The sequence below is a fragment of the Sciurus carolinensis genome, chromosome 4, assembly GCF_902686445.1.
Source record: "Sciurus carolinensis chromosome 4, mSciCar1.2, whole genome shotgun sequence".
Lineage (NCBI taxonomy): Eukaryota > Metazoa > Chordata > Mammalia > Rodentia > Sciuridae > Sciurus > Sciurus carolinensis.
Window position 1 is genome coordinate 24102565 of NC_062216.1, and position 25233 is coordinate 24127797.

The following is a 25233-nucleotide window of genomic DNA, read 5'->3' on the forward strand; positions in this document are numbered from 1 at the left end:
GTGACCTAGTTACGGAGTTAGTTATCAAGGCTGAACACTGAAGGTACACCAGCTACCTCCTTCTAGCAACCTCATCGGAGTACAAGATAACATGGCTTAACTGAAGGAAAAACTCTTTAAATTATGAACAGAATTTAGAAGAGAAACAGAGGGCCCAGGACGATTCCTTCCAGGTAGCAAAAGCATCTCAAAGGAAGACATATCAAGATGAAGAGTTAATACAGGACAGTAAAATGTGGCCTCAGGGCAAAGAAGAAGTCAAGGGTATGACCATAAGCTCTTCTGTTTAGGCAAAGGAATATTAAAAGACATATCTTACAGACCCTTTTTGCTAGGCAAAAGGATTTCTAAGGACTAAAGAGTACTGTCTCAGAGCAATTCCATAGACAACTCAAGATAGAGAAGGTCCTGACTCAAAAAACAAGTGGCTTTTTTTTTTTTTTTAATGTAGTGAATATCAGTAACATTCACAAAGACTCACAAAATTATCTAGAAATTCTACTTGTGTATGTACACCAGCTCAGACTGAAAAGGAGAGTCATTCAGAAAACGGTCCTTAAGGACAGTGTTTGGTGCCACAGAAGCAGGCTGACAATGCTCTTGGCTGGATGGCAGAATTTCCATCAGCCAATGGCAGCTATGTGCTTCCCATCTTCCCTGATTTTGAAAAGAAGTCTTTAGGCCTGTCTCACCATTGTATGTTGACCATGTAGAAGGTAGTCAACTTTTTAACTCATATGTCTCCAACTGAGTGTATCTGAAGAATTGTACCCAAGAAAACTCAACATACCAGCCTGACTCTGGTAACATCATCCTAGGCTCTGAGCTACTGTCATAATGAGATGAGGCTTTGAGAGAGCTGAGTATATTTTGCATATGGGAAGAATATAAAAATTTGGAGGCAGAGGGCAGGCTATGGCAGATTAAACATGGCTGCAAATTCTTTAACGCTCTTCCCTCTGAGAAGTGAGTCCTATTTCCCCTTGCTTTGAATGTAGACTGGCCTGTGCTGGTTATGACTAAGGGAGCATGACAAGTTGATGCTGTTACAATTCTCCAACTAGCTTTTCAGAGCACTAGCAGCTTTCACCTCGGCGTCCGTGAGATGGCTGTACATTCTTTAACACACTTCCCTTGGGAAGCGGGTCGCGCTTCTCTCTGAATCTAGCTCTGGGCCCTTGTAAAGAAGTCAGATTACCCTGCTAGAAAGGAGTTCACAGAATGGCCCTGAGACTCCATGGAGAGGGAGAGAGGTCCATCAGCCTTCTAGCTGCACTTTACAAAACAGCAGTAAAGCCATCTTGGATCTTTCAGATGGCCTCACTGCCAGCTGAATACCAAACCAAGTGATCACTGAGATAAAGACAAATGAATTAGAAAAATCACATCAGCCAAGCTTTGATTTAATCCCTGGCACATAAGATGATAAGCCATGGCCAGGTAATAAAAGTACAAAACTAGTGAACCTAATTTGAGATGAATTATCCAAACATATAAACAAATTTAGAAACTTAAGTATGAGTAAATCAAATTTAGTTTATTTTGAGTCATTAAAACATACCTTCTATATTTCCCTCTGGTTTCACTGAAGTCTGTGGAGTTGCCTCATTAAACTTTGGACTTTTTGTATCAATGGAAGAGTCAACAGAAGCTGATGGGTTTATTTCATGTGCAACACACTGTATTGTTTCCTCTCCAATGATTAAGGGTGTGTTCTTTGCTCCTTCAGAAGAAATCTCTGTAGAAACAAAAAATGAAAAATCATGCTCCTGAAATGACTTAAATTTTATTTGTTATGACTTTAAGAGCTAAGTTAAAAAAAAACAAAACACATTCTTCCAACAGGTACTAACTAGATAAGCTCTGCTACAGATTGGAAATTAATCAATGATTAAGATATATGACAAATTTAATTTCATTTGTATATGATTTCTAGGGTGGTTAACAAGATTGAATTTTTTTTTCTTTTTGGGTAAAGTTAATACATGTGTAGCAGAACAGCATTTTGTTTTTGTTCATATGTAGAACTACTCGTTACTTCTAATTGCTCTGGAGCTCCTCATACTGTTACTGGTGGGAGGAGAACGGATTTACCACATAATAACTTATTTCAGTTATCTACCCTCAGGGCATTTTGTTCATTTATTGAACATTTTCCTTTCTGGCTCACCATCTTCCCCATACTAATTCTGTCATAACTAATTAATAATTTCTACATTCACATCAACAATCCTTCCAATATCTAGACATAGTTTGTTGAATTTCACTGTACTTCAGTTTTCCCTCTAACTTGGGCACACCAATGGTTACATCAAAGAGATTTTATCATAAATTAAAGTTCTTCATAATTTCTAGTTTTAAGTACTAAACTCTCCAATCTCAAATATTCCATTTTTCTAGTTATCTTCTTCAACTACTCCAACTCTGAAAACATTTTTACCCTGCAACTGCCTACCATGTGCTGATCCAAACATACTGTCCTCCTCCATCTCCCCCATTAAAATCCAATGAAAGGTCATCATTATAATTATTCTTTTGCATATATCCTCAACTCACTGTAGTTACTTTATTGTACTCAAGTGGCAAAAACCCATTCCTGCATATATGCAATTGTGTGCCTACCATATCTGCATACACCTGCCTGGCTGAAATGCTAGGAGAAAATAGAAAACAGAAATCCATGCTCACTGGTCTCAGCTTCAGCTTATTTCTTTATGTGGTTTGGATACGGTTTCAGTATATCCCCTAAAGGTTCAAGTATTGAAAACCTGGTTTAGAGTTAAGTGTTAAAGAGGTTAAATGTTAAGTGGTGGTAGGACCTATAAGCCTAAGGGGAGGTCACTGAGGGTGCTGTCTCTGGAAGGAGTTGATTATAGTATGCCTGAAATCCAGGTCAAGATAGTGCCCCACCACTGAGCTACAACCCCAGTCCCATGTTGCTTGTATTCTTGATTGTTGGCATTCTAACTGGAGTGAGATGGAATCTCAGTGTTGTTTAAATATGCATTTCTATAATTGCTAGAGAAGTTGAACACTTTTTTCATATACTTATTGACTGTCTTTATTTCTTCTTCTGTGAGATGTCTGTTCAGTTCCCTTGTTCATTTACTGATTGGGTTACTTGTTTTTCTGGTATTACTTTTTTTTATGTGATACACTTTTATTTTCTTAAATGAGAATATTAAACACGCCTGACTTCATATTTAAAATAAATCTAGAAATTAAGGAGAGAGTGAATAGAAGCCAATTGTTATGTTTCAGTTGTTAGAACCAACAATCTTATCTTTTTTAAATTAGTTTTTTAATTTAGCTTTTAATTTTTTACAGACTGCATTTTGATTCATTGTACACAAATGGGGTACATCATTTTGTTTCTATGGTTGTACATGATGTAGATTCATACCATTTGTGCAATAATACATGTACATAGGGTAATGATGTCTGTCTCATCCCACCATTTTTCATACCACCCTCCCTCTCATTTCCTTCTACATATTCTAAAGTTCCCCACTCTTCTCTCATTCCCCACTCCCCGCCCCCATTATATATCATTCTCCACTTATCAGGGAAAACATTTGGCCTTTTGGTTTTTTGGACTTGGCTTATTTCACTTAGCATGATATTCTCCAATTTCATCCATGGTGTTAGGTTTTTTGAGTCCTCTAAATATTCTGGAGATTAAAGCTCCATCTAAGGTTTAGGTGGCAAGTATTTTCTGCCATTCTGGAGACTCTCTTGTCATGTTGATTGTTACCTTTGCTGTGAAGAAGCTTTTTAGTTTGATAACATCCCACTTACTGATTCTTGATTTTTACTTCTTATACTTTAGGAGTCTTGTTGAGAAGTCAGTTCCTAAGCTGACATGATGGAAAGTTGGGCCTATATTTTCTTCTAGTAGGCACAGCATCTGATCTAATGCTTAGGTCCTACAACTACTTTGAGTTGAGTTTTGTGCAGAGTGAGAAAGAGAGGTCTAATTTCATTTTGCTACATATGGATTTCCAGTTTCCCCAGTACCATCTGTTGAAGAGGCTATCTTTTCTCCAAAATGTTTATGGCACCTATGTCTAGTAAGAGATAACTGTATTTATATGGGTATGATTCTGTGTCTTCTATTCTGTTTCACTGGTCTTCATATCTGTTTTGGTGCCAATTCAATGCCATTTTTGTTACTATAGTTTGGCAGTATAATTTAAGGTCCTGTGATGCTTCCTGCTTCATTTTTCTTGCTGAGGATTGCTGAGGCCTCTTATTTTTTCAAATAAATTTCATGACTGTTTTTCTTTATTTCTATGAAAAATATCACTGGTATTTTAATAGGAATTGTAATAAATCTTCACAGGGTTTTTGGTAGTACAGGCATTTTGACAATATTAATTCTGCTTATCCAAGAACATAGGAGATCTTTCCATCTTCTAAGGTCTTCTTCACTGTCTTTCTTTAGTATTCTGTAGTTTTCATTGCAGAGATCTTTCACCTCTTTGTTAGACTGATTCTCATTTTTTTTTTTTTGAGGCTATTTTGAATGGGATAGTTTTCCTACTTTCTCTTTCAGTTGATACATCAATGATGTATAGGAACACAGTTGATTTATGAGTGTTAATTTTACATCCTACTACTTTGCTGAATGTACTTATGGATTCCAGAAGCTTTCTGGATTTTTTCTGTCTTCTAAATAATAGAATCATGTCATCAGCAAATAGGGATAATTTGAATTGTTCTTTTCTGATTTATAGCCCTTTGATTTCTTTCTACTATCTAATTGCTCTGGCTAAGGTTTCGAGGACTATGCTGAATAGAAGTGATGAAAGAGGGTATCCCAGTCTTGCTCCAGTTTTTAAAGGGAAGGCTTTCAATTTTTTTTCATTTAGAAAGATGTTGGCCTTGGGCTTAATATATATATATAGCTTTTACAATGTTGAGGTTTGCTTCTACATCCCTAGTTTTTCTAGTGTTTGGAACATGAATAAATGCTGTATTTTTTTTCTTTCTTTTTTTTTTTAATCGTAAAAAAATGGGATACAACTTGTTTCTCTGGTTGTACATGAAGTAGAGGCATACCATTTGTGTAATCATACATTTACATAGGGTAATGATGTTTGATTCATTCTGTTATTTTTCCTTCCCCCCACCCCTTCCACCCCTCTTTTTTGTCTATGAAGTCCCTCCTTCCTCCATTCTTGCCTCCCTCCCACCACCCATTATGTATCATCATCTGCTTATCAGCAAGATCATTTGTCCTTTGGTTTTGGGGATTGGCTTATCTCACTTAGCATGATATTCTCCACTTTCATCCATTTGCCTGCAAATGCCATAATTTTATCATTCTTTATGGCTGAGTAATATTCCATTGTATATATATGCCACAGTTTCTTTATCCATTCATCAACAGAAGGGCATATAGGCTGGTTCCACAAGCTGGCTATTGTGAATTGAGCAGCTATGAACATTGATGTGACTGTATCTCTGTAGTATGCTGATTTTAAGTCCTTTGGGGATAGGCTGAGGAGTGGGATAGCTGGGTCAAATGGTGGGTCCATTCCAAGCTTTCTGAGGAATCACCACACTGCTTTCCAGAGTGGCTGCACTAATTTGCAACCCCACCAGCAATGTATGAGTGTACTTTTTTCCTCAGATCCACACCAACACCTATTGTTGCTTGTATTCTTGATAATCACCATTCTAATTTGGGTGAGATGGAATCTTAGGGTAGTTTTGATTTGCATTTCTCTTATTACTAGAGATGTTGAACATTTTTTCATATATCTGTTGATTGATTGTAGATCTTCTGTGAAGTGTTTGTTCATTTCCTTAGCCCATTTGTTGATTGGGTTACTTGTATTCTTGGTGTAGAGTTTTTTGAGTTCTTTATAGATTCTGGAAATTAGTGCTCTATCTGAAGTATGAGTGGCAAAGATATTTTCCCACTCTGTAGGCTCTCTATTCACATTGCTGATAGTTTCCTTTGCTGAAAGAAAGCTTATTAGTTTGAATCTGTCCCAGTTATTGATTCTTCCTTTTATTTCTTGTGCTTTGGGAGTCATGTTAAGGAAGTCTGATCCTAAGCCGACATGATGAAGATTTGGACCTACTTTTTCTTCTATAGGTGCAGGGTCTCTCTGGTCTGATTTCTATGTCTTTGATCCATTTTGAATTGATTTTTGTGCAGGGTGAGAGACAGGGGTTTAGTTTCATTCTGACGCATATGGATTTCCAGTTTTACCAGCACCATTTGTTGAACAGACTGTCTTTTCTCCACTGCATGTTTTTGGCACCTTTGTCTAGTATGAGATACCTGTATTTATTTGGGTTTGTCTTTGTGCCCTCTATTCTGTACCACTGATCTACTTGTCTATTTTGGTGCCAATACCATGCTGTTTTTGTTACTACTGCTTTGTAGTATAGTTGAAGTTCTGGTATTGCGGTACCTCCTGCTTCACTCTTCCTGCTAAGGACTGCTTAAGCTACTCTGGGTCTCTTATACTTCCATATGAATTTCATGATTGCTATTTCTGTAAGGTACATTATTGGAATTTTAATTGGAATTGCATTGAATCTGTATAGCACTTTTTGTAGTATGGTCATTTTGACAATATTAATTCTGCCTATCCAAGAACATGGGAGATCTTTCCATATTCTAAGGTTTTCTTTAATTTCTTTAGTGTTCTGTAGTTCTCATTGTAGAGGTCTTTTACCACTTTTGTTAGATTGATGCCCAAGTATTTTATTTTTTTTCGAGGCTACTGTGAATGGGGTAGTTTTCCTAAATTCTCTAAGGATTCATCACTTATGAATAAAAATGCATTGGATTTATGAGCATTGATCTTATATCCTGCTACTTTACTGAATTCACTTATGAGTTCTAGAAGTCATCTGGTGGAATTTCCGGGTTCCTCTAAATATATAATCATGTCATCAGCAAATAGGGATAGTTTGAGTTCTTCTTTTCCTGTTTGTAACCCTTTAATTTCTCTGGTCTGTCTAACTGCTGTGGCTAGAGTTTCAAGGACAATGTTGAATAGAAGTGGTGAAAGAGGGCATCCCTGCCTTGTTCCAGTTTTTAGGGGGAATGCTTTCAGTTTTCGCCATTTAGAATGACATTGGCCATGGGCTTAGCATAGACAGCCTTAACAATGTTAAGGAATGTTCCTACAATCCCTATTTTTTCTATCGTTTTGAGCATGAAGGGGTGTTGTATTTTATCAAATGCTTTTTCTGCATCTATCGAAATAATCATGTGATTCTTGACTTTAAGTCTGTTGATATGGTGAACTACATATACTGATTTTCAATAACACAATCAATAATTTAGACTTAATGGACATATACAGAATATTCCATCCAACAAAGAGTGAATACACTTTTTTCTCAGCAGCACATGGATCCTTCTCTAAAATAGACCATATATTATGCCACAAAGCTACTGTTAGCAAATACAAGAAGATAGAGATCCATTACAGATCATAATGGATTGAAATTAGAAATAAATGACAGAATAAAAAACAACAGAAACTACTCCAACACCTGGAGATTAGATAATATGCTACTGAATGATGAATGGATAACAGAAGACATCAGGGGGAAAACAAAAAAATTCTTAGAGGTATACAAGAACAAAGATACATATCAAAATCTCTGGGACACTATGAAAGCAGTACTTAGAGGAAAATTTATTTCATGGAGCGCATTCAATAAAAGAAGAAAAAAACAACAACAACAAATAAACGACCTAACACTACAGCTCAAAGCCCTAGAAAAAGAATAGATCAACACTAAAAGTAGTAGAAGACAGGAAATAGTTAAAATCAGAGCTGAAATCAATGAAATTCAAACAAAAGAAACAATCGAAAAAATTGACAAAATAAAAAGTTGGTTCTTTGAAAAAATAAACAAATTTGATAAACCCTTAGTCACACTAACAAAGAGAAAGAGAGAGAAAACTCAAATTACTAAAATTCAGGATGAACAAGGAAATATCATGACAGATACAATTGAAATATAAAACATAATTAGGAGTTATTTTGAAAACCTATACTCCAACAAAATAGAAAATCCTGAAGACATCAACAGGTTTCTAGAGACATATGATTCACGCAAACTGAATCAGGAGGACACACACTATTTAAATAGATCAATTTCAAGTAGTGAAATAGAAGAAGTCATCAAAAACCTACCAACAATGCAATGGAGAAAAGATAGTCTCTTCAACAAATGGTGCTGGGAAAACCGGAAATCCATAGGCAACAGAATGAAATTAAACCCTTTTCTCTCACCCTACACAAAAGTCAACTCAAAATGGATCAAGGACCTTGGAATCAGACCAGAGACCCTGCATCTTACAGAAGAAAAAGTAGGTCCAAACCTTCAACTTGTTGGCTTAGGATCACACTTCCTTAACAGGACTCCCATAGCACAAGAAATAAAAGCGAGAATCAACAACTGGGATTGATTCAAACTAAAAAGCTTTCTCTCAGCAAAGGAAACTATCAGTAATGTGAGGAGAGAGTCTACAGAGTGGGAAAATATCTTTGCCACTCATACTTCAGATAGAGCGCTAATTTCCAGAATATATAAAGAACTCAAAAAACTCTACACCAAGAATACAAATAATCCAATCAACAAATGGGCTAAGGATATGAACAGACACTTCACAGAAGAAGATCTACAAGCAATCAACAGATATATGCAAAAATGTTCAACATCTCTAGTAATAAGAGAAATGCAAATCAAAACTACCCTAAGATTCCAACTCACCCCAATTAGAATGGCAATTATCAAGAACACAAGCAACAATAGGTGTTGGCGAGGATGTGGGGAAAAAGGTACACTCATACATTGCTGGTGGGGTTACAAATTAGTGCAGCCACTCTGGAAAGCAGTATAGAGATTCCTCAGAAAGCTTGGAATGGACCCACCATTTGACCCAGCTATCCCACTCCTCAGCCTATTCCCAAAGGACTTAAAATCAGCATACTACAGAGACACAGCCACATCAATGTTCATAGCTGCTCAATTCACCATAGCCAGATTGTGGAACCAGCCTAGATGCCCTTCTGTTGATGAATGGACAAAGAAACTGTGGCATATATATATATATACAATGAAATATTACTCCACCATGAAGAATGATAAAATTATGTCATTTGCAGGCAAATGGATGAAACTGGAGAATATCATGCTAAGTGAGATAAGCCAATCTCAAAAAACTAAAGGACGAATGATCTCGCTGATAAGCGGAGGAGGACATAATGGGGGGGTGGGAGGGGTTAGCATTACGGTTAGGGTTAGGTTTAGGGTTAAGGATAAGGAGGGTGGAAGAATGGAGGAAGGACTGTATAGAGGGAAGAGACGGGTGGGAGGGGTGGGAGGAGTGGGTGGGAAGGGAAAAAAAAATAACAGAATGAATCAAACAACAATGCCCTATGTAAATTTATGATTACACAAATGGTATGCCTTGACCCCATATACAAATAGAGAAACAACATGTATCCCATTTGTTTACAATAATAAAAAAAAAGAAAAAACAAACAAACGAACAAAAAACCTACCAACAAAGGAAAATCCAGGACCAGATGGATTCTCAGCTGAGTTGTACAAAACTTTTAAAGAAGAGCTCATTCCAATACTCCTCAAAGTATTCCATGAAATAGAAGAGGAGGGAACCCTTCCAAACTCATTCTACGAAGCCAATATCACCCTGATACCTAAACCAGACAGATACATCGAGGAAAGAAAATTTCAGAGCAATATCCTTAATGAACATTGATGCAAAAATTCTTAACAAAATTTTAGCAAATCGCATACAAAAATATATTAAAAAGATAGTGTACCATGATCAAATGGGTTTGAATGCCATATTTTGTTAAACAATTTTTCTTTATATATTGAGATAATCATGTGATTTTTGTTTTTAAGTCTACTGATGTGATGAATTTCATTTATTGATTTCCATATGTTGAATCAACTTTGCTTCCCTGGGATGAACCCCACTTGATCATGGTGCACTATCTTTTAAATAGGTTTTTGTATGTGATTTGCAAGTATTTTTCTCAGGAATTTTTGTATCTACATTCATCAGGGATGGTGTGAAGTTTTCTTGATGTGTCTTTGGTTTTGGTATCAGGGTGATAATAGCTTCGTAAAAAGAGCTTGGAATGATTCCCTCCTTTTCCATTTCATGGAATAATTTGAGGAGGATTGATGTTAGTTCTCTGAAGGTCTGATAGAACTTGGCTGAGAATCTGGTCTTGGGCTTTTCTTTGTTGATAAGCTTCTGATGGGTCTTTACTGTCATTGTTTGAAATTGATCTCTTAAAATTTTGCATATCCTCCTGATTCAATTTAGGTATGTCATCTGTCTCTAGAAATTTGTTGAAATTGGCAAGATTTTCTATTTTATTAAGAGTATAAATTTTCAAAAATTTCTGATTAGTGTCTGTATTTTAGGAGTGTCTGTCATGGGATTTGCTTTTTTATCATGAATTTTAGTAATCTGAGATTTTACCTCTATTTCTCTGTTAGCTTGGCTAAGGATTTATCAATTATATTTATTTTTTCAAACACCAACTTTCTGTTTTGTCAATTTTCTAATTATTTGTTTCAAATTTACTGAATTCAGTTCTGATTTTAATTATTTCCTGTCTTATACTACTTTTGGTGTTGATTTGTTGTTCTTTTTGTAGAGCTTTTTTGTAGAGCTTTGATATGTAATTTTAGGTTATTTATTTGGTGATTTTGTTCTTTTTTTTTTTTTATTTTCTGTTCTTTTAATGAATGAGCTCAATGCAATGAACTTCGCTCTTAGAATTGCCTTCACAGATTCCCAAAGATTTTGATGCTTTTGCTATTCTAATTTACCTCTAAGAATTTTTTTAAATTTCATCCCTGATATCTTCTGGTATCCATTGGTCATTTGAATAGCATATTATTTGGTCTCTTGGTGTAGAGGAGCTTCTATTTTTTATTTTTTGTTGATATCTAATTTTGTTCCATTATGTTTATATAAAACACAAGGTATTATTCTCTATTTTTCAAAATTTCCTTAGAGTTGCTTTGTGACCCAAGATATGATCTATTTTAGAGAAGAATTTGTGTGCTGCTGAGAAAAAAGTGTATTCAGTAATGAATGGATGAAATATTCTATATATGTCAAACAGTTTAAATTATTGTGTTTCTTAGCTCTATAGCGTCTTTGATTAGTTTCTGTTTGGAGGATCTATCCAGTGATGAGAGAGGAGCATTAAAGTCACCACATATTATTGTGTTGTGGTCTATTTGATTCTTAAATTGAGAAGGATCTGTTTGATATATGTAGATTCTCCATTGTTTGGGGCATAGATATTTACAACTGTCACGTCTTGTTCATGTACATTCCTGTAAGCAGTATGAAATGGCCTCCTTTGTCTCTTCTGATTAACTTCGGCTTGAAATTCACTCTATGTAATATGAGGATAGAAAACTTTGCTTGTTTATGAGATCAATATCAGTAACTTATTTTTTCCCATCCTTTTACTTTCAGTCTGTGGTTGTCTTTGCTTATGAGGTGATTGTCTTAGAGACAGCTTATTTTGGGGTCTTTTAATTAAGTAATTAATTATTTTTAATTCAATCTGCTAGTCTATGGTTTTTGATTGATGAGTTTAGATCATTTATGTTCAATGATAGTATTGAAAAGTGGTTTTTATTCTCTGTCATTTTGATTTATTTCTGGTTTTATTTAAATTAGTTTATCCTTTGATTGAGTATTCTTCTAGTGTAGTTTCTCCCTTTGTTGGTTTTCTCTTATTTTTAATTTCTTCTTCATGAAATATTTTTCTGAGAATGTTCTGTAGTGCAGGGTTTCTATTTTTGAAATCTTTTAACTTTTGTTTATCATGGAAAGTTTTGATTTCAATTTTAAGCTTACTTTTTTAGGATATAGTAGTATTTATGACTCACTTCCATTTTCTTTCAGAGTTTGGTATATATTATTTCAAGACCTCCTAGCTTTCAGTCTGGCTTGAGAAATCAGCTGAGATCCAGATTGGTTTCCGTCCAAATGTACCCTGCTGTTTTTCTCTATCCTTCTTCTGTGTTTTAGGTATTTTCATAATAAAGTGCCTTGATGTGGATCTGCTGAAATCTTCTGTATTTGGGTCCTATACGTCTCCTGTGTTTGATTTTCCTTTGCATTCTTAAGGTTTAGCAAATTTTCTGGTATTATTTTATTAAAAGGATTGTGCATTACTTTGGTCTGTATCTCTGAGACTTCATCTATCCTGATAAATCTTAAATTTGGTCTTTTCAGGTTATCCCATATTTCTTGGAAGTTCTGTTCATGGTCTCCTAACATCCTTTCCCTATGGTCAACTTTATTTTCAAGATTATATATTTTGTCTTCTTTGCCTCAAACTCTGTCTTCCAAGTGGTCTAATATGTTACTGAATCTTTCCACTGAATATTTATTTAGGTTTACTGATTCCTTCAAATTTTCTGCTTCATGTTTTTTCAGAATATCTATCTCTTTATTAAAGTGATCTTTCACTTCTTTTATTTTCCGATTTCACTCTTACATTGTCCTTTATCTCACAGAGCAGTTTAACCATGTACATTCTAAACTCCTCTGACATTTATTCCACTGTGGTGTCTACTGTTAATGAAGTATCTTGGTTTGTTTGGGGCAATGTGGTCCCTTGCTTTTTCGTGTTGTTTGTATGTATATTCATCTAACAGTATGGATCTGAGGCAGTGGAGTTTCTACCCTGTGGACTTACAGCATCCCTGAAGGTTTCTAATACCTCACCATAGGGGGAGACAAGTAATAACAATAACCAATGCAAACAATATAGAGCATCAAACCAAACAATCACAATAAACAGAAATAATATGGTCAGTTATTTCCTACAATAAAAACAGTTTGCAAAAGGGTTTATAATTTCAAATGGTGGACAGGGAAAGAACAGAAGTGATGTAGGATGTAATGATTATGAGAGAAGAGGAGAGAAGATAGAAAAGTCAAAGAGTGAAAGAGTGAAAGAGAAAACAAGGAGATGGGCTGTTAGCAGAAGAAAAGAGAAAGAGAATCAAGGGAAATAGACAAGTGAGATATACATATATATATATATATGTATATATATATATAATTTAACAATTAAAAAATAAAAACAAAAAGTATACAAAAAGAAAACTGAAATATACTAATCAAACATCTTAGTCTTCAAAATATCGATCCATGAAAAATAACTGTCTTCAAAAATGCTAAAAAATGAGAAAAAAAATGAATACATATAAATGTCCATGAACTATTAAGGTCACAATCAAATAGAGAAAAGAAAAAAGAAAAAAAGAATTCTTGATGAAAAGTTAAAGAATTGTTTCTATTGGAGTTCAAAAGATTCTCAGCTTCCCTTCTCAGCAGTGTTAGGTGGGTCCTAAGGAGTGTGATGCTTGCTTCACCCTCAGGGTGGGTTTGTTAGAGTGAGAGAGATACTCCAGGAGGCAGAACTCCTGGAGGTAGAGATTAGGCTAAGGTATGCTCCAGGTTCCCCTGGATGCCTACTGGTCTGGAGATCTTAAATTGGGCCTTAAATCCAGGGCCCAACAATTACTGGTTCATGCTGGAATACTGCACCCCAGGAATCTCTCCTGGATTCCACTCTCTGGTGGAGAAGTCAATTCTTAGTGCACTATGTCACCTGTGGACCCCATGTTTCCTAGTTTTGGGTTCAGTCTCCAAACTCAAACTCTCCTGCCTTTTTTCTTTTAAATTCCTGGCCAGACATATCTTTCCCAGCAAATCCTGCAAGCAGCTGAACTGGTTTGCAGAATACGAAGTCAACATATCGGAATTAATTATATCTCTATTTTTATAAGTCAGTCACATTTATAAAATGAAATATTAGAAAAAGTAAATAAAACAATAGCACCAAAAATATGAAACATCTGAAATTATTTAACAATGTATATAAAAGACCTTATAGGAAAGCTATAACCAATTATGAGAAGTAAAATTCTAAATGGAAGGATACACATATTCATGACTTGGTAGAATCAATATTATAAAGATATCAATTCTCCCTAAATTATAGATAAAATACAATCCCAAAAAGTCATCAAAAATTCTTGATAAGATTTGAGGCTAGATATCCAAGATAGTGGACTGGAGGGAGGCTGCGTTTAACCCATTTGTCTACTGTGATCACCTGCAGTCTGCCAACATATCGACACCTTTTTTGAGTGCAGATTGCTCACTGTCAGGCGCCTATCATCCGCCATTTGGCCGCCTCTTGCCTGTCCATTGCCTGCCTTTCACCTACCCATCACCCACCACCCTATGTTCACCGCCCGATCAGCCAACAGCTGCCAGCAGACTGACCGAAGACTGCCAGTGGAGCACCAGCTGCCTGCACTTGCCTGGAAGTTCTCTGCCACAGTACCTGGAGGTTTGGTTACATGTGGCTGCCCCCATTTTGAGACAACAACCAGGCCCCATAGGACCCCTGGCTGGACTGACTGAGTGCCATCTACAGGATTCCTCAGCCTGACCGATCACTCCCTGCCTCCGGGGCCCTCACATTGACTGACTGCTCCTTGCCGCCAGGACGCCCAGATCAACTAACTGCATCCTATCACCGGGACCCCAGACTGACTGATTGCACCCAGCCACCAGGATCCTGCAACCACACCAAATACACCCAACCTCCAGGACCCCTGCCTGACAAACTGCACCCCGCCTCTAGGACCTCCAGCCGACCACGTCCACACTCCAAGCTGCAGCTCCCCATTTGCGAACACATTTGGAAACCAGAGCAGCCATCTTGGATAATCCTGGAAGCCGCAGCTCTGATTGTTAGGTGGGGCAAATCCCATCCTGAGACGCCTGCTGGAGACTTGAAGCTCATGGTCAGGTACCTCTCATGCATCAGGCTACTGAAGACTGGGAGGTTTGAATACTATATGACAGTTATAGTGTACATTTTCTTTCTCCTCCTTATTGAACAATTTTAAGTTTTTATTTCTTTACTTTTCTTGCTCTCTTTTCCTTTTGTTTACCTGTTCCCTCAGCGTCTCTTTCTCCCTTTTTTGCATGCTAACATCCAATTTCTTTTGATTGCACTCTCACCCTTTCTATTATCTAGAACTTCTGTATATTCTTTTCTTATCCCATTAACAGCTACATCCTACATCCCTCTGCATCCTCTTTGTCCTCCATTAGAAACTCACCTTATTGCAAATCTGTTTGTTCTACTGAAGATAACAGTTGAACTCATTCTGTTTATTATGACAATTTTGTTATTGTCCTCATAGGGGTTATTTGGTCTAGGATTGCATAGTGTCTGAATTGGGCACTGCTAATATTGATCTCCCCTTAAAGAAAGAGTTTTGGAAACCTATAGGGCCACTATAAGCCTATAGGGGGAAATCTGCAATACCCCAGATCTGCACTGCTAGAGGGGAAGATACATGAACAACATGAAAAAACAAGGGAAGAAAATGATCCAAACAAATCTAGATTCTATATTAATGGAATCCACTAACAGTATTGTAGAAGAAACGTCAGAAAAGGACTTCAGATTATACATGATTAAGATGATTCGCGAAGCAAAGGATGAGTTAAGAGAGCAAATGCAGGCAATGAATGATAATACCAATAAGCAGTTGAAAGAGCACCTTCAGGAAGCAAAAGATCACTTCAACAAAGAGAGAGAGATTCTCAAAACAAAAAACAAAAAACAAACGGAAATCCTTGAAATGAAGGAAACAATAAACCAAATAAAAAAAAACTCAATGGAAATCATCACCAAAAGACTAGACCACTTGGAAGACAGAACCTTAGACAATGAAGATAAAATATTTAATCTTGAAAATAAAGTTGCCCAAACAGAGAAGATGCTAAGAAATCATGAACAGAATCTTCAAGAACTATGAGACATCATGAAAAGACCAAATTTAAGAATTATTGGGATTGAGGAAGGCACAGAGATACAAACCAAAGGAATGAACAATCTATTCAATGAAATAATATCAGAAAATTTCCCAAACCTGAAGAATGAAATGGAAAATCAAATACAAGAGGCTTACAGAACACCAAATGCACAGAATCACAACAGATCCACACCAAGGCACATTATAATGAAAATGCCTAACATTCAAAATAAAGATAAGATTTTGAAGGCTGTGAGAGAAAAGCATCAGATTACATATAGGCGGAAACCAATATGGATAGCAGTCGACTTCTCAACCCAGACTCTAAAAGCTAGAAGAGCCTGGAACAACATATTTCAAGCTCTGAAAGAACATGGTTGCCAACCAAGAATCCTATAGCCAGCAAAACTAACCTTCAGATTTGAAGATGAAATAAAATCCTTCCATGATAAACAAAAGTTAAAAGAATTTACAAATAGAAAGCCTGCGCTATAGAATGTTCTCAACAAAATATTCCATGAGTAGGAAATGAAAAACAACAATGTAGGTCAGCAAAGGGAGGAACTACCTTAAAGAAAAACCACTCAAAGGAGAAACTGAGCCAAGTTAAAAAACAAAAGTAAGCCCAAACGACTGGGAATACAAATCATATCTCAATAATAACCCTGAACGTTAATGGCCTGAACTCATCAATCAAAAGACACAGACTGGCAGAATGGATTAAAAAGAAAGACCCAACAATATGCTGCCTGCAAAAGACTCATCTCATAGAAAAAGACATCCACAGACTAAAGGTGAAAGGATGGGAAAAACCTACCATGCACATGGACTCAGTAAAAAAGCGGGGGTTTCCATCCTTATATCAGATAAAGTGGACTTCAAGCCAAAGTTAGTCAGAAGGGATAAAGAAGGACATTTCATACTGCTTAAGGGAACCATAAATCAGGAAGGCATAATGATAGTAAATATTTATGCCCCAAAAATGGTGCTTCCCTATACATTAAACAAATCCTTCTCAATTTCAGGAATCAAATAGACCACAACACAGTAATTCTGGGTGACTTTAATGCACCACTGTCACCACTAGATAGATCTTCCAAACAAAAACCAACCAAAGAAACCACAGAACTCAATAACACAATCAAGAACCTAGACTTATTAGACATATATAGAATATTCCAACCATCAACGAGCAGATTCAATTTCTTCTCAACAGCACATGGAACCTTCTCGAAAATAGACCATATGTTATGCCACAAAGCAGCCCTTAGGAAATGCAAAAAAATAGAGATACTGCCTTGTGTTCTATCAGATCCTAATGGACTGAGGGTAGAAATCAATGACAAAATAAAAAACAGAAATTACTCCAACACCTGGAGACTAAATAATATGCTATTGAATGAAACATGGATAACAGAAAACATCAGGGAGGAGATAAAAAAATTCTTAGAGGTGAATGAGAATGACGATACAACATATCAAAATCTCTGGGACACTATGAAAGCGGTACTAAGAGGAAAATTCATTGCATGGAGCGCATTCCAGAAAAGAATGAAAAGTCAACAACTAAATGACCTAACATTACAGCTCAAAGCCCTAGAAAAAGAATAGATCAACACTAAAAGTAGTAGAAGACAGGAAATAATTAAAATCAGAGCTGAAATCAATAAAATTGAAACAAAAGAAACAGTAGAAAAAATTGACAAAACAAAAAGTTGGTTCTTTGAAAAAGTAAACAAAATAGACAAACCTTTAGCCACACTAACAAAGGAGAGAAATCTCAAATTATTAAAATTTGTGATGAAAACGGAAATATCACGACCGACATCACATAATGAGAAGCTACTTTGAAAATCTGTATTCCAACAAAACAGAAACTACCGAAGACATTGACAAATTTCTAGAGACATATGCTCCTACCAAACTGAACCAGGAGGACATACACAATTTAAATAGATCAAAACAAGCGATGAAATAGAAGAAGCCATTAAAAACCTACCATCCAAGAAAAGTCCAGGACCAGATGGATTCTCAGCCGAGTTCTACAAGACCTTCAAATAAGAAAATTTTACACCAATATCCTTGATGAATATAGATGCATATATCCTTAACAAAATATTGGCAAACCAAATTCAAAAACATATTAAGAAAACTGTGCACCACGATTTCAAGTGGGGTTCATCCCTGGAATGCAAGGATGGTTTAATATCCGCAAAAAAATAAACATAATCCATCATGTCAACAGACTTAAGGATAAGAAATCATATGGTTATTTCAATTGACACAGAAAAAGGGTTTGACAAAATACAACACCCCTTCATGCTCAACACACTAGAAAAAATTGGGATAGTAGGAACATAACTGAACATTGTAAAGGCTATTTATGGTAAGCCCATGGCCAACATCATTCTTAATGGAGAAAAACTGAAACCATTCCCTTTAAAAACCAGAACAAGACAGGGATGTCCTCTTTCACCACTTCTATTCAACACTGTCCTCGAAACTCTAGCCAGAGCAATTAGACAGACTAAAGAAATTAAAGAGATACGAATAGGAAAAGAGGAACTTAAGTTGTCACTATTTGCTGATGACATGATTCTATATTTAGAGGATCCAAAAAACTCCTCCAGAAAACTTCTAGACCTCATCAATGAATTCAGCAAAATAGCAGGCTATAAAATCAACACGCATAAATCTAAAACATTTTTATACGCAAGCGATGAAACAGCAGAAAGGGAAATGAGGAAAACAACTCCATTTGCAGTAGCCTCAAAAAAAAAAAAAAAATACTTGGGCATCAATCTAACCAAAGAGATAAAAGATCTCTACAATGAAAACTAGAAAACATTGAAGAAAGAAATTGAGGAAGACCTTAGAAGATGGAAAGATCTCCCATGTTCTTGGATAGGAAGAATTAATATTGTCGAAATGGCCATACGACCAAAAGTGCTATACAGATTCAATGCAATTCCAATTAAAATCCAAATGACGTACCTTACAGAAATAGAGCAAGCAATCATGAAATTCATCTGGAAGAATAAGAAACCCAGAATAGCTAAAACAATCCTTAGCAGGAAGAACGAGACAGGGGGTATTGCAATTCCAGAACTTCAACTATACTACAAAGCAATAGTAACAAAAATGGCATGGTATTGGCACCAAAGTAGACAGGCAGATCAGTGGTACAGAATAGAGGACATGGACACAAACCCCAATAATCACAATTTTCTCATACTAGACAAAGGGGTCAAAAATATGCAATGGAGAAAAGATAGCCTCTTCAACAAATGGTGCTGGGAAAACTGGAAATCCATATGCGACAGAATGAAACTAAACCCCTATCTCTTACCCTGCACAAAAATCAACTCACAATGGAATAAGGACCTTGAAATCAGACCAGACACCCTGCATCTTATAGAAGAAAAAGTAGGTCCAAATTTTCAACTTGTTGGCTTAGGATCACACTTCCTTAACAGGACTCCCATAGCACAAGAAATAAAAGCAAGAATCAATAAGTGGGACAGACTCAAACTAAATAGCTTTCTCTCAGCAAAGGAAACTATCAGCAATGCAAAGAGAGAGCTTACAAAGTGGGAGAAAATCTTTGCCACTCATACTTCAGATAGAGCACTAATTTCCAGAATCTATAAAGAACTCAAAAAACTCTACACCAAGAATACAAGTAACCCAATCAACAAATGGCTAAGGATATGAACAGACACTTCACAGAGGAAGATCTACAAGCAATCAACAAACATATGAAAAAATGTTCACCATCTTTAGTAATAAGAGAAATGCAAATCAAAACTACCCTAAGATTCCACCTCACCCCAATCAGAATGGCGATTATCAACAATACAAGCAACAATAGGTGTTAGAGAGGATGTGGGGAAAAAGTACTCATACATTGCTGGTGGGGTTGCAAATTAGTGCAGTCACTCTGGAAAGCAGTGTGGAGATTCCTTAGAAAACTTGGAATGGACCCACCATTTGACCCAGCTATCCCACTCCTCGGCCTATCCCCAAAGGACTTAAAATCAGCATACTACAGAGATACAGCCACATCAATGTTCATAGCTGCTCAATTCACAATAGCTACACTGTGGAACCAACCTAGATGCCCTTCTGTTGATGAATGGATAAAGAAAATGTGGTGTGTGTGTATATATATACACACACATACACAATGGAATATTACTCAGCTATAAAGAATAATAAAATTATGGCATTTGCAGGCAAATGGATGAAATTGGAGAATATCATGCTAAGTAAGATAAGCCAATCTCAAAAAAACAAAGGACGAATGATCTCTCTGATAAGCGAATGATGACACATAATTGGGGTTGGAAGAGGGGGAAGAATGGAGGAAGGAGGGACTGTACAGAGGGAAAAGAGGGGTGGGTGGGGTGAGGGGGGAGGAAAAAAAGAACAAATCAAACAACATTACCCTATGTAAATGTATGATTATGCAAATGGTATGCTGTTACTCCATGTACAAACAGAAACACGATGTATCCCATTTGTTTACAATAAAAATAAATTTTAACAAAATTCTTGGTATATCTGAGAATAACATTCTAAAATGCATATGGAATAAAATATGTGGTAGGAATTGGCCAGATTTTTCTTGAAGAACAAGGTGGGAAGACTTGATTTACTGATATAAAGACTTAAAAACTGCAATAATTAGGATAGTTTCATACTGATGCATATATAGACAGAGATCAATGGAACAATATAAAGAATCCAGAAACACACACAAAGATACTTCATTTACAATAAAAATAGCACTATAGCAGTAGGTAAAGAAAGTTCTTTAATAAATTATGTAGGATAAACTAGATATTAAATTGCAAACAATAAAATAAAATGTCTCCTTTAGACTATATAGAAAAATCCTCAGGTAAACTGGCAGGTCTAAAGCTAAAAGGAAAATAATGTCCAAACTTGGAATCAACCAAGATGTCTTTCTGTAGGTGAATGGATAAGTAAATTGTAGCACATCTATTCAATGTCATAAAGAAATGAACTATAAGACACAAAAAGATGGAAGGAACTTCAGTGAATATTTTTGAGATAATTCGTTCTGAAAAGGCTACATATTTCATGATTCCAACTAGATGACATTCGGAAGAGACAAAACTATGGAGAGCTAGTAAAATGACTGATGGATGCCAGGGGCAGAGGTCAGATATAAACAGCTAGAACAATGAGGAGTTTTAGAGCAGTAAACAGTTTTGTATGATTCTATAATGGAGGATACATGGCATTGTTCATTAGCCAAAACCTATTGAAACTAAAACACAAAAAGCAAATCCTACAGTAAACTATGCATTCTGACAATAAATATGCCAATATTGGCTCATCAAATGTAATACGTGTACCATTCTGGTGTATTATTGATGGTGGGAGCGCTGAGCAGTGAGGGAAGAAGGGGTATTCTTCAGGAACTCTCTGTACTTTCTATCCAATTTTGCTACAAACCTAAAACTGTTCATAAAAAAGCATATTAAAATTTTAAAAGGCAGCTGATATAAAAATATTGGACTTTTGAAAACTACTGGAATTTAAGAAAACAGTTGAACTTTTTCTAGGAAGAACATTTGAATATTTTGAGTAAAAAGACTAAGTCATTTATCTGGGAAGACAAAATACTGTCTATAGACTTTCTGACTGAAATTCTTTATGCCAGAATATAATGGAGCCACACATTAATGATAATCAAGAAAAAAAAAGTCAAGGATTTTATATTTAGCTAAACTCATCTTCAAGAACAAAGTCTTAAGACAAACTTAGGAACAGAACATCAAGATCTCTGGGTATAGTGTTCATAGGAGTCCTTTGATAGTCAATTATAAAGAGCGCTGCAGACAATCAAAATGACTAAAGACACTGACATAAATTAGAAGACTACGCAATATCACAGTCTTTTAATCCATGAAATAATCTTTGATAATAGCGTTTCATTCTACACAAGAAGAAACTGAATGTCTGTGTTACAAGAACCTACCCATGATTGCTTATCAAGTGACAGAGCCAGAATCAGAACCACAGTCAATACTTTTTCCACACAAAGCTGAGAAAGTTGCTGCTCTCACAAATGCATTAACCACACCTTTGTGTCTTTGCATATACGGGAACTAAATATCACTCTCTTTAAAAAAGTTCTCTCTTTTTTTTTTTTTTAATTCTTTGACCTCGCTCAAAATAACTTGCATTCTCTGGGGTTTTTCCTAACCCAAAAGGACCAATATATCATTTTAGTCAAACTGTATTAAAGTAAAGCTCCTCCTTAGTGGTACACATAACACCTCTAAAACAGATTCTGACATGTGAATTAATGACATCAAGAATTGTCACTTTCATATTAGGTATAGGGGAGTGAAGGGGGGAAGGGTGTGGGGGTAGGAATGACAATAGAGTGAAACAGACATTATTACCTCATGTACATATATGACTGCATGACTGATGTGATCCTACAATATGTATAATCAGAAAAATGAGAGATTACCCTCTATTTATGTATGATCTTTAAAAATGCATAAATGCATTCTACTGTCATTTATAACTAATTAGAACAAATTAAAAAAAAAATGAATTGTCACTTTTTTGTCTTAAAATCCCAGTCCAGAGCATATTCTTTTGAGTAAATGTAGTTGGGGAAAAAATAAAAAAGAGGGCAGCTAACAAGTCTGACTTTTCAAGATAAAGTTAATTACTTAAACATCTGTGAACTATCTCTGAACATTGTGCATCCTTTTTATTCTTGCCCTTTTCATGCAATGTTATAATTTATTTGTTTTCATTTTTGTCTACCCTCTTGAGCTCAAGGATGACCTTTTTTGTCTTTGTAAATTTACCATATCACACATAATAGTGTGGACAGCTAATAAGTGTTCAATAAACAGTTAGTGAGCTTAATTTTAAAAAGTCAAATAGTAAGTTATTTCTCAGTTCCAATTCTCTGTAGATAGATTATGATGAATACAGAGAATGAAAATCCTATTTTATGCTGCTTAAGTTTTATTGTGTATCAAATTAAATATACTTAAGTAATAAAAATTTATATATGAGGAATCAGAATCTGATTTTTTAAAGAAGTATTTCTAAAGCGCATGAACATATACAGGACTTTTAGACTATAAAATGATCTGACATTTTTATCATTATTTTAAAAAATATTTTAGAGCCTGGAGACATTTCTATGCTTGAAGAAAGCCTGAGGCATTATGAAAATAGTATTATTATAATAAAATATATAAATAGTATATATTATTAAGTTATTAGAATTTTTATTTTTAATAGGGTTAGCATACAGCTGCACATTTTCCTGATGAGTGTGAACAAATTAATTCAAATTAATTATAGACCTATACACTTTAAACTTTTGCCCTATATTCAAAAAATTATACTTCTTTATTCAAATTGTTTTTCCTTTAATATAAAAAATAAAATGAGTAACGGTTAAGAGATACAGCCTTAATAAGGAAATAGTAACCTACTTTTGCCCCTTCAGTAACATGTGCACAGGCTCATTTCACTAATTCTCAGCATCTGGCTAATTCCATTATAGAACATGTCAATAGCCTCATCTCCTTCAGTTTCAGTAATGAGTTTCACTCTAAGCTTTAGGGAGAGACAAAGATCAACAGAGAAAAAGAGCACAAAATGTCATACACACACAAACACACATACACCCTCTCCCCACAACACACACACACACACACACACACACACACATGTGCACACACATCTGGACATGCTTCTCCAAAGATGAAAACTACATTCAATTTCCTTATCATGTGGACAAGCTGTTTAATTTGAAACACCTGTTTTATATATGGAGACTCACTCTTATGTGTAGTTGTAATACCAAATCCCTCATGGATCATGAATGTTTTCCTTCTGCCTCATGACAACTCTCCCTCCCCACTCCCAGAATAACATCTGTCATAACTACTACTGATATCTTTTCATCAACTTAATTCCTGAATCTAAATCAAAATATAAAACATTCATCTTAAAAAGCTCCCACATTTTTCTTCATGGAAAAAGTTGTTCTGATATTTCCAGCTTCCCCATGTGATGCGCTGACAGATCTGGTTCCATGAGAATGTTATAGGCCAGACTATAAGGGAAATGACTAAACAGACTCCATTTTGCTCTGAGACTCCATGTTAAGTAGGAAATAAGCTTCTCCCAAGGGAACACCCCACCTCTGTACCCATCCTCAGTTACTTAGCATGACATGTTTAGCAATAAAAATGACAATTCTCATGTAATGAAAAATTGCTCTCTTTTGATCTCTATTGCTCTTAACCAATGTACCATGTAAACAGTGACTGTGTGGATGTTAGTAACCATTCTTTAGTTTGTACCTAGGTAAGGGTCATTTTGACCCACTTCTCCCTTTGTTGATGATCTCATGATGTTAGTTTGTAATTTCAAATCATAGCAACAGACACTTATGATTGATGTGATTTTTGGTATAAGAACCCTACAACCCTATGGTTGGGGCTGTTCTCCCAATAGCCATTTTTTGGGGCATTGTGTAAGACAGTCAGCTGGCCGACTTAATAAAGAATCTCAAATTTGGACTTCTTAATGGTGATCGGTCTGTTCTCAAGTTGCACCCCATAACACCCATGTAAACTTTCTATTCCTTTTTTTTGTTGAGAGACATATCTCGCTATGTTGCTCAGGCTCGTCTCAAATACACAATCCTCCTGAGTAGCTGGATCAACAGGCATGTACCACTGTGTGCCCAGCTTCCTATTTCTTTTATCTTTAGATCATGTTCAGGCTATAGAAGTCAAAACTCATGAGACTATCATGTAGAACACTGACTCTCCAGAAAATTAAATAAAAATTCTTCATTTTAATGGAATATAATTATATCCAAAAAGTGGTTATAATAATATTCCAATATTTAAGTAATTCACTTTAAATGGCAACATTTTGAAACATAACTTTTCATATTTTTTCTAGTATAGAAAAACAACTACTTTCTGCTTACCACTTTTAATAGTTGTATTTTCCAATAATTCTGTTTGGAGTTGTAGTTCTGCTTCTCCAAGTATCTTCAGAACCGAATCTGTAGGGCTTTTCCCCCAGACTTTTCTTGGAGATCCGCTAGGATCTAATTTAATAACTTCTCCCACTGTATGCTCTATTTAAAAAAAGATACAAAGAAGTAATTTTCAATGATAAAAATAATAAATCTGCACTGGTAGATTTTGGGATCTTTTATCTAAGTGATTGCTTAAAGAGAAAAAAATTAAATCAAAAAGACATCAGGTAGGCAATGAACATTTTTTGACAATAACAATT

At 35.6% G+C, this 25233-nt stretch overlaps 1 protein-coding gene across 1 annotated transcript in view; it reads right to left on the reverse strand.

Moving 5' to 3' along the window:
* Positions 1–25233, reverse strand: part of Nek1 (NIMA related kinase 1) — a 223133-nt gene that overhangs the window by 35676 nt on the left and 162224 nt on the right. Inside the window, 2 exon segments of the mRNA XM_047550153.1 lie at positions 1562–1738; positions 24920–25072. Coding sequence (XP_047406109.1) covers positions 1562–1738; positions 24920–25072 — 330 coding nt within the window.